The 11,531-nt window shown below is 34.5% G+C and overlaps 1 protein-coding gene and 1 non-coding gene across 2 annotated transcripts; both read right to left on the bottom strand.

Moving 5' to 3' along the window:
- Positions 1–2,046: 2,046 nt before the first annotated feature.
- Positions 2,047–3,641, bottom strand: LOC141686593 (uncharacterized). The gene is made up of 2 exons (XM_074491619.1): positions 3,196–3,641; positions 2,047–3,009 (listed from the first exon to the last, which is right to left on the bottom strand). The coding sequence occupies exons 1-2, from the start codon at positions 3,410–3,412 to the stop codon at positions 2,222–2,224; spliced, it is 1,005 nt and encodes a 334-aa protein (XP_074347720.1). The 5' UTR covers positions 3,413–3,641; the 3' UTR covers positions 2,047–2,221.
- A 5,297-nt stretch (positions 3,642–8,938) lies between these two features.
- Positions 8,939–9,045, bottom strand: LOC141688534 (small nucleolar RNA R71). The gene has a single exon (XR_012561970.1). It is a non-coding gene; the product is annotated as a small nucleolar RNA R71 (small nucleolar RNA).
- Positions 9,046–11,531: the final 2,486 nt, after the last annotated feature.

Raw genomic sequence — 11,531 nt, 5'->3', positions numbered from 1 at the left:
CAGATTCCTTTTGTAAACACCCAACACATGTGACTGTCTTGTCACTGTCAACAGATGTTTGAATTGATCATCCGTCGGGTACATGCTTGTCATCCGTCGGGTTGCCTTGTTGATCATCCGTCGGATAGCTTTGTTGATCATCTGTCGGGTAGCTATTTGACACTTGACTTCATTTCACTTATGTAGAATTACATGACATCTTATATTTACAATTAATCAGCCTATTCTGCATATCTAATAATAGTCAACATGACTCATATGCTACTACAGGAGCTATACAATGTTGTTCACAGAAAAGTGTTACAATACTTATTGTTACATAAGCTACTCACTCGATGGATGTCAAATCATCATCCGTCGGGACTATATTGAGTTATCCGTCGAGACTATATTTGATCATCGGTCGAGTGCTATATTTTTCAACAAGTTAAATCTACTAAGGTGTTTTGTTAATGTAATCATCAAGTTCACAATATATTCCCAAAAATCTCCCCCAATTTATGCCTACTAGAATTGTAGCCATAAATTAAGAGAAACTTGATGATAACAATATACCCTTGTTTGTCTGGATTTCTTCCCAAGCCTCCTGTTGTTTTCTTCTATTTGATTTTGGAGCTGTCTGTGGAATTCAAGTTCATCAGATTCTGAGAGATCTAGCATTCCTTGCATTTCCAGAAGAGTCTCATCGCTAGAGATGCTCAATTGGTCCTCTAATCTGAAGAATCTTCTAACTCCCTTATTATCCATGAATTCCATCAGCCAGTAGGGCCTTAGATGCACTCTACTCCATGTGTAAGGAATAGTTAGAGTCTTTGGGAGTGCATCTTTGGCTCTAATACTCCTCAGTTCTTCAATCTTCTTTAGAACTAATCTTTCTTTTTGAAGGATGAATAAACTTTTATCAGTACAGATTGGCTCTCTTGAATAATCCTGTGAAGTGGCCATGATATCTCTTTTCCTCTCTTGTACTTGAATACTAACCTTTCAGGTAGAATCCTGTAAGCATCAATCCCTCTAACTTCTTCCAGTTCATCTAGATAGAGGTTTAGATCAGAGAATTCCTTGATGTCACAGATATACATGATAATATTAATGCTTCTTTGTTCTTCATTTCCTGTTAAACAGGCTCCCACATTCCTTTTATAAACCTAACGCATGTGACTGTCTTGTTACTGTCAACAAATGTTTGAATTGATCATCCGCCGGGTACATGCTTGTCATCCGTCGGGTTGCCTTGTTGATCATCCGTCGGGTAGCTTTGTTGATCATCCGTCGGGTAGCTATTTGACACTTGACTTCATTTCACTTATGCAGAATTACATGACATCTTATATTTATAATTAATCAGCCTATTCTGCATATCTAATAATAGTCAACATGACTCATATGCTACTACAGGATCTATACAAAGTTGTTCACAGAAAAATGTTACAATACTTATTGTTACATAAGCTACTCACTCGATGGATGTCAAATCATCATCCGTCGGGACTATATTGAGTTATCCGTCGGGACTATATTTGATCATCCGTCGAGTGCTATATTTTTCACTAAGTTAAATCTACTAAGGTGTTTTGTTAATGTAATCATCAAGTTCACAATATATTCCCAATAACTTTGTCTTTCAAGTGTAAATATTTGACATTCTACATTTGTTATATTTTAGATTTGTAAGATACATGATTATTGATAGGCTTAATGACCTTTTGGCCCTTAAAGTATGAACCACTATACCTATCAGCCCCAAAAGTATGGAGTCGTACTTTTTTACCCCTAGATTATTAATTACCGTTCCTTTTAACCATTTTTGTGATTAAAATGATATATCGGACTAAATCGGAGGGTAAAATAGTCTTTATTATAGAAAAGGGCTGAGAGGAATGATATCTAATACTATAGGGGTTAAAAGGTATGTAAAGACGTCTCAGGTTTATTTATTCTCAAATTTATTCTTATGCTTTTCTGCATGCTTCTCAGTTCAGGGTGGCTTGTTTTTTTATAACTGGTAGTTAGCTAAGCTTTATAATAAAACAATATTACAATATGTTAGATCACATATATGTTTTTATTCATCTTTGGTCTGGAAATTGATTAACAGAAGAAATAGAAAGCTGGTACCCTGATACATCTGTACAACAGACACATATCAGCAAGCAAAATACATGACACAATTAACATAGTAGTAGTGGCTAGGGAAACACATGTAATAGAGCTAGCTACTCTATTTCTTGCAAACTATTCCATTTCCACTGGACAGGTTACCAGTGCAATCCATCGTGCCTTCCATTATTATTGAGCTATCATTCTCTGCCTCTTGAGTTTGGGAAAACACACAGGTTTCACATTCTTGGGAGAGAAGTGAGGTAGTTCTGTACTTGTCTTCACCACCCACCACGGCCATGGCCACTCCAGGCTTTGCGGGATTTTCAAAATCTGGCTGATAAGTTCTTCCCAGCACACCTTCCACTTTAGGAGACAATGAATAGAACCTAAATTGAACTTCTAAATGAGCAAAACAATCATCGGAATGCACTTTGTAGCTGTGAATCTTATCATCTTTCTTTGTCACCGGGACAACATTGGCCATAATCTCAACAATTCCTGGTATAGTGACTATAACACTGTTCTTAGTTGAAGTTCTCTCTACTTTCACGCTCTCTGCTGGGGAATTCCAGGTGGAGAAATGGCCTACTGGAATGAGAACTTCCTCTCCATCGTAAGAAAATTTTAAATGATCAACTTCGTTGTCCCATGTTGCAGATTTGATGGCCTCAAGAGAGAATGTGTGAGAGTTGAAGAGGAGGCCAAGGGCTTGAATCCAAGTGAAGTCCCTGGTCCGACCTTCTGGCCTGTGGCCAATGAATCGAGCATTGATTTGAAAATTTTGGTCAGAGACTAAGCTGAAATGCTGATTGCTCTTTCCATGAAAATAGAATACAATGCCATCTCCTCCGATAAAACGAGGATCATAACATGCTGAGCCAGGGCTGTTACAGTCTGGTTTTATACCTGGACAAAATATATACAGACGCTATTTAGATTAAGAATCTGAAATATCGCTGCTATTTATAGTAGAAAATGATATGCATTCTCTGGATTCATAAGACTGTTATTTAAAGACCTGGATAAAAATTATCATAAAGCAGAAAGTTTCTATATATCATAATGCTAATATATTGAATATCCGGTTCATACGTTTGCATTCAGACTTGCACTTGGGAGTATCACAGTCGATACGGCAAACTTTAGATTTGCTGTTGGTGGATTCGCTGTCTGGGCATTCCTCTGGACAGTACAGAGTCTTGGCACCACAGCGAGACGAAGAGGTACAATAGAGGCTAGTATATGCTTTGGTATGAACTATTCCAGAAACACAGAGTAATACAATGACTAAAAGGCTTGACATTTTCATACTTTGGATGTTTTGCAACTTAGATGTGTTTTAAGCTGCAACCGACACAATATTATTCTGCATCACTGTTCTCTATTTATAGTTTTCATTTATCGTTTCCATAGGGTCACTTTTAAAGTTTTAGTAGAGTATAAATGGATCTTAGCTGGAACTTAAAGCATGAACATGGGCTTCATTTCGAAGGCTCTGCTTGCTGCAAAAAGGAAAAAGGAGAAAACAAAAGAGAAGAGATATCAAGTAACTAAACGAGGCAACTTTGCAAGCTTTGTAATCATGGTCAACGATCACCGGCCTTTAGAAGCACTTATTACTGTACGTGAGGAATCAAAGCTATAATTACTTTAGAGAGAAGATATTTCTGGAGAATTTGCTTATGATCCATTGAACTCATATACATGTATCTCTGATAGCTAAATTGTTGCAGGCTTAAATGGATTCCACATGCTATGTTTCCTTGTATTTCAAGACTAATGTCCGATTTGCACCCTGTTAATGTTATCGCTAAATTCAGGTGCACCCGTCCCTAACTAGATTTACAATTATATGATAACCCCAAATAGCTTATTTTGCGCATTTTTCTTTGTTTCACTTTATTTGGGATGAGAATGACAAAAGTTGTCAGAATTTGCTCCATAAGAGTTTCTTAAAACACAGAGAAATGGTAATTTTGTGAAAATGAGGAAATTTAGATTTAGTAAATCAGCGATATGTTGTAACTAAAATTTTATTTAAAATCAACAATTTTCATAATCACATGTTCTCACATTTATTTCATGTTCGACAGTTCGAGTACAAGCCGCTCCCGATGAGATTAAAAAAAACAACCAGCGGCCCCTCCTTTTCTCTCCAGCAAACTCTAAATTTCATATTTGATTTAGGGGCTATCATCAGCCTTTTTGCTTGGTGATAAGCTCTATCTTATTATTTGCTTGATTTTTATTCTATTTAATAAATCTCTCCCCTTACTGATAGTATATCTAGCCACTAATTGTTTTTTTTTATCTTTTTGTAGATTTGTTAACCCATCTCCAATTATGATCTAAAAATTAAAATTTGGGGCAGATTATCTCAAATTTTTCTTCAATAGTGATTTAAATTTAGGCAGCAAATTTTCCTTAAATAATGATCCAAATTAATTTTCCTTAGACAGTGATCCAAACCGCTATTTATCGATCCAAATTTACTTTAATATAAAATAATAATTTTATTTATATAATTTTAGTTTATTAAATTTAAAATTCATTTGTGACTAATTAGTGAATGTTAATGATAATTTATATGTTAATTAATGAAATGAATGTGTATTTAGTTAATTAAATATATATTTTTTATATTTTTTCGTGTATTTAAAAAAATTATCTTCAATTTAATTAATTTATCAGATATAAGATAAATAGTTAATGATATTTAAATGTTAAATTTAAAAATAGTGTTTAATACAATATTTTTGTATTATAATATGTAAAAGGTGATTTGGATCAAAATTTAGATCACTCTATTGGAGTTTGTCAGAAATTTAGATCAGTTGGTGATCCTAATTTGAATTTTTTGATCAAAACCATTGAAGATGCCCTTAATATCTCCCTGTGAGAGTTTGATTGTGTTTTGTTTATCTTTCTTTGTGAGAGTTTGTTTGTGTTTTAATGTTCGAGCTCGTAGATCTGAAAGATATTCCGGACAACGGTTCATTAAGAAAAGTTTGTATGACATTGCGCTTATGGTCAATTTTTGGGACATGTTTTGACAAATCAGGTATACATGATTCTCACCGCTACACAAACTCGTAATATTATCTCTTCAAAAAATATGTAAATTTCAACAATACCCGCGAGAGATGCGCTACAATGAAAAACAACGATGATTGCTTAATGATGAAATCTTGATTCGATCTTTGTAATGCATTATTTAAATATTCATTAATATTAGTATAGATTCCATACATTTTATAATTATTGAACTAGTATGACAACCCGTACGAGGCACGAGTCATGCTTTAGTATAAAGTTTAAAGTTTTGAGACGTTACGGTGTGCGATTTTCATGATTTGTGATGATACAGTAGTTACTTTGTTACCAATAAAAATCATTCATGATTGAGATCTTTATTAATTGTGAAATTCGTAACCTTGATATTTAATATTCTGCGTGTGTAAAATTTATCAAATTTTTCTTTGCATTTAACTTTGTTATTGTTGGACGGTAGTGTACGAGATTGTGTATAATGTTAATAAAAGAGTAAACCCGCGTCCTGATATTTTTGGTCAAAGTTTACGAATTGTCATTCGTTGCTCAGTAGTTAAAAGAATTAAACTCGATAGGACGTTAACATAAATGACAAAATTATATTGTAAGTAAATATAATCTTTATGTACCCAATTATAACAATGCAAAGTTTTTTTCAGTTAATCAATTTTCATCGATGCATATCAGTTTTTGGTGTGAAATGTGTATTGGTACATGGTGGAGATTACATAACCACTAAGATTGGTTCATACTGTCACTCGTTGTGTCCGTCAAGTTTTATCCTCTGTACATGTGTTGATGCGCCCACAGTAGAAATGTAGTTTGCAATTTCATTATTGGTATGCCCTAACTTATAATCTAATCGAACTTTCTTATTTTATAATAGATGTGTATTAGTTTGTGGTGAAAATTGTTATAGATCCGACATATTCTTTCACACAAGTATGTTTATCTCTAAAAACCATTGAGGCTATACTAAAAACCGACAAAGTGATTGTTGTTTTCTACAGTCCGAAATTTTAGGAGGTTACTGACATGTCCCCGGTTCTTAGTTTTAGGTTTTAACAAAGTGAATGGTAAGTAATAATCCTCGTTAGAATTAAAAAAAAGGTGAAAGAGAAATTGCTTACCACCCCCTAAAAACATTCTCCTTCTGAACAATATTGAATCTAAAGTTTCATATATATATATATATGTGTATAGACAAATATTTTCCTTGCTAAATTCCATTTTCCCTTTACTAAAAGTTTAATTCACACAATTCTATTAAATGTCAAAATTCAGAAAAAGACTAATTTATCAAGTACCTTAAATTTCAATCAATAAATTACATTTATAATCATATCCTTAGTAATCTCTAAAGGAGGCACGATTATTTTATAACACCAGATACAAAAAAATAAAAACTCCATAAAATTTTCTTCTATATATTTATTCTAAATTTGGATATACAAAGAATTTTTATAGATGTTTTAAATCTTCTGATTTATGGTTGAGCTGGAGTTTCATTATTTCATTAATCTCATTCACAACTCAATTTTTTTATTACGGAAAGCGTTCTTAAATGTACTGTTCCTTCATTATGTGCACTATTTTTCGTGCCTTCTTAACACCGTTCGTTATTATTTTTAAATATCTGTGTATGACATTTGAGTTAACCTTATATTTGTACGACAATTATTAACCATAAAAATTATTCTCGCAAACTTAATATTCTTTGATTTAACTAAATTTTGGGAAAAATATAACCAATTAATTCGATCTTTTACAAATAATGTAAATATATATATATAGTATTAATTTAATGTATATGTATATATATATATATTAATTTATTTCTCAAAACATGAAGCTAATCATATCAAAATGAATAAATGCGTAAAATTCAAAATTTTAATTTTTTCTCACAAATATTTGAATAGAATTGTAGTCTTAATTAAATAAGAACGTAAATAACTTTTATATCTTCGATGAGGATGATGATCAAATTTTTTAGATGTCTATGCATTTACCAAGTCAGGCAAAAACTCATTTTAATTTTAATTTATAATAAAAATTTAATTCTGTTTTTTAATCTGCATGAAATGATATATTTCGCTCCTGTAATGACCTCATATAAAATTAATCATCATTAAAAGTATCTATAAACTTTTATATATATGAATCATATTATCTCAAAAAATACCATCATAATCAATGTTGTAATAATTAGGTCGAAAATTGGGTATTTTCTTAAATTTATCCAAGCTCCAAATATAACTATTCACCGCATGTTAATCCATAGAGTTCAAAATTTAGATGTACTTTTATTGACTTGATATTGTATCTTATTAGTATTTATTAAAATATATTGTGCAATTCATATATCATTTTTAAATAAGCATAGACATAATTATTACATATTATATTATCAGTATTTAAATAACTTGCATTTATAATTTTTAAAACTTATGAAATTAAATAAATTAATTTCAATAATCTAAATATGATAATTTTTGTTATTAGTATTATAAGATCACTATATTAAGCAATATAAGATTGTTTAAGAAGACTACATGTCATACATAATTAAAATATATTATATCATATATATTATATTACATATCAAATTAATAAATGTAAAAAAATTAATTAATTATTTTTGATAAGTTACAATTATTAAAATATAATATATTTCTCCACTACGCGGCGTGCACACACACATAACACACGTATCGTGTGCATGACCGAAAATACATGACTGGGTAGACGCATGATCTTGTTGTTATATACTGATAAGTGGATTTTATATCTACTTGGAACCCTTCATTACAGGCTTAAGTTGGTGTTTTGGACTCAAATAGTTGGTATTTTTGATGTGTTTTGTGTTATTGCATTTCAGGCATCAGTTAAGGGAAGAAAGAAACTTTTCAAAGAATTATCCTGAAAAAAGATCAGAATTGGAAGCCTATGCTATTCTCAAGTTGTATAGAATCTCGTTAGCTTCACGTGGGCAGTTGAATCGCCTAATTCTGACGAGCAGAACTCAAGATATGGCCAAAAGAAGATTTGTCAGAAAAAGTCCAGAATGTCAGTGCGGCCGCGCCAGAAGGCAGCGCGCCGGTGCCGCTGAAACACTATTTCAGCGCGGCCGCGCCCGGTTTCTGCCCCAGAATCCTGATTTTAGTCGAAATTGAAGATTTTGAGAGTCCTGGTCATCCTGGAGCCTATATATACCCATAAAAGACGTTTTTAACAAGAAGGAGGCCAGTGAGAGCAATAAGAAGATCTAGAGAGCACGAGAAGGCTACAGAGAAGAAGATTTTTATTTTCTTTGATATAGTTGATACTTGGATGCTTGTTTTCGATTTGTTCTTGAACCCTATTACTCTTATATTGTTTATTATCATGCTTTCATTGGAACCCATGGTTATGATGAGTTCGATTATGAACTAATCGTTATCGTGGGGTTCTAGCGAATTTATTTATGGATTTCTTTAGTTAAATTGTTCGATACCTTAGTATGTGGTGATTGTATGATAACCTAGTATTAGTTGTGCTTATTCGTCTTATGTGCGTAGCTAACATATAAGATACTGTGTTAATCTCTATTGAAGCGACAGTGAATATAGAGGTTTAGAACTTGTCATGCTAGCATAGGTTCATGTATTTGTTATGCATGATTCGTAGGTAATTTTAACCATCTTACTTGCCCTATGTAATCACGATAGATAACTTGTGCATTAAGCCGTTATGTTTTCAATTCCTATATACATATAAGGACTAAGCACAATTGGTGTCTATTGAACTTTTAAACGCTATTACTCAATTTGCGCAACAAACGGGAGAATCTCTATATGAAGCTTGGGGGCGCTACAAGGAGATGCTTAGAAAGTGTCCTCATCATGGAATGCCTGATTGGATGATCATCAATTATTTCTATAACGGTTTGGGAGCACAGTCAAGACCCATGCTCAATGCAGCATCAGGTGGAAAAGAGCTACGATGAAGCTTATGATCTAATTGAACTGATGGCTGCTAATGAATATCAGTATCCAACTCAGAGATTGCCATAAGGCAAGATAGCAGGAGTTCTTCAAGTGGATATAGCTACGACTATCACTGCTCAACTAAAGGAGTTGTCTATGAAGATCGATTCTCTGGCTAACTATGGTGTTAATCAGATAACAAGTGTTTGTGAGCTATGTGCAGGTTCGCATGCGACGGAGCAATGCGCTATATCTAGTGTATCAGCTCATTTTGTGAGCAACTTTCAGAGATCGCAACAACCAGTTCCAGACACTTATCATTATGACAACTGAAATTGTCCTAACTTCAGATGGAGCAACAATCAGAATGTGATGCAACAGCCATTCCAGCAGTTTGGAAATGAGCAATTCAATCTTTCTGGTTTTCAGCAATAATTTACACCAAGACAACAACTCCAACTTCAACAACAAACTCATGAAGGTGCAGGTCTATCTTCGACTGAAAAATCTGAATTGGAGGAGTTGCGGCTTATGTGCAAAAACCAGGCTCTTATATGCCAAAGCAAGGCTGTTTCTATCCAAAATCTGGAGAACCAAATAGGGCAAATTGCTAACGCCTTATTGAATCAACCACCAGGAACGCTTCCTAGTGATACAGAAGCCAATCCAGGCGAGAGAGAAGTTGAAGAACAGGTGAACGCCATCACCTTGAGGTCTGGAAGGGTCGCAAGTCCCCAATTTCAGCAAGATGAAGAATCTGAAAATTTTGTCCAGAATGTAGGTGCGTCTGCACCCTTGCCAATTCTAGAAAATGAGATTGTGGCTGAAGAAGAAGTGCAGAAGGAAGCAGAGGTGGAACCAAGGAAGACTACTGTGGAAGACTACTGTGGAACACACTCCTCCTGAGGAAGTTGGAAACAAATCTATCCTCCACCTCCTTTCCTAAAAGGCTGTAAAAGAAAAAGCTGGATAAGCAGTTTGAGAAGTTTCTGGAAGTGTTCAAGAAACTTCATATCAACATACCTTTCGCTGAAGCTCTTGAACAGATGCCTAGCTATGCGAGATTTATGAAAGGTATTCTCTCTCAGAAAGTAAAGCTCGATGACTTAGAGACCGTTGCTCTTACGGAGGAATGCAGTGCTGTGTTGTAACAGAAGTTTCCTCCGAAGCTTAAAGATCCTGGAAGCTTCACTATTCCTTGCACCATCGGAAACTTGTCTTTCGACAAGTGTTAATGTGACTTGGGAGCTAGCATCAATCTGATGCCCTTGTCTATCTTCAAGAAGCTTGGTCTACCTGATCCGAAACCAACATACATGTCATTGCAACTAGCTGATCGTTCCATCGCTTATCCACGAGGTATAGTTGAGGATGTTTTGGTCAAGGTGGACAAACTTATCTTTCCTGCTGACTTTGTAATTCTTGACTTTGAGGAGGATATGAAGATTCCCATTATCTTAGGGAGACCATTCTTAGCTACTGGCCGAACTATGAACGATGTGCAAAAAGGTTCATGATCAAAATGTCACTTTTAATGTGTTCAAGGCAATAAAGTTACCCACAACTAAAGAGGAGTGTTTTAAAGTAGAGTGGGTAGACTCTGTCCTGAATTCGGAACTTGAGCAATTGCCAAAGTCAGAGACCTTAGAGAGATCCTTAATGGGGAAATCAGTTATTAATGACAAGGAAGGAGCAGAGCAACTGCAGGTTTTGAATGCACCTCCGTGGAAGAGGAAGTTGGATATACCATTCGATTCTCTTGGGTTAGTAGAGCTGAAATTTTCTCAGGAGCGTCTCGAGCCGTCTATTGAAGATGTTTCCACACTTGAGCTTCACTCATTACCAGATCACTTGAGTTATGCATTCTTAGGTGCACCACATGATAAGGGCTTGGGATATATTTTTGATGATATAGAGGGTAGCCGAATGAATCCTCCAGTGCCTACAGAGGGTTCTTCTCATTTGCAGCAGGTAGTTGATAGGACTAATATTGGTGATGAGCAGTACAAGCGAGTAATTAGGCGTATGGAAGCCATGCACAACATTCACCGTCGTTTTGCTGCATATTTGACACAGGCTTTGGGCACTATTTTCCGAGCCACTAGTGTCGAGGTTGATTGGCCACCTGATCCTCCACCCGAAGAGGGTGATCTTTCTGACGACTAGGTATGCGTGAAATCCTTATTATTGCCTTCAATGAGGACATTGAAAATTTTAAGTTTGGGGGTGATAATGTAAGGATTAGTTTGTGTGTGTCCATATAGTTCATATAGATTCATGTTGCATATAGTTGTATTTCATTCGTAGTGTTGCATGATTGTTCATTTAGGACATATTTGTTTGCATATTTGTTTCTGTTATTAGGTGATTTCATATAGTTATATTTGCATGCATATTTAGCATGATCCC

The sequence above is a fragment of the Apium graveolens genome, chromosome 9 (assembly GCF_009905375.1).
Source record: "Apium graveolens cultivar Ventura chromosome 9, ASM990537v1, whole genome shotgun sequence".
NCBI classification, from domain to species: Eukaryota; Viridiplantae; Streptophyta; class Magnoliopsida; order Apiales; family Apiaceae; genus Apium; species Apium graveolens.
Note: the sequence above shows the minus strand (reverse complement) of the source record. Positions and strands in the feature narration are given on the sequence as shown.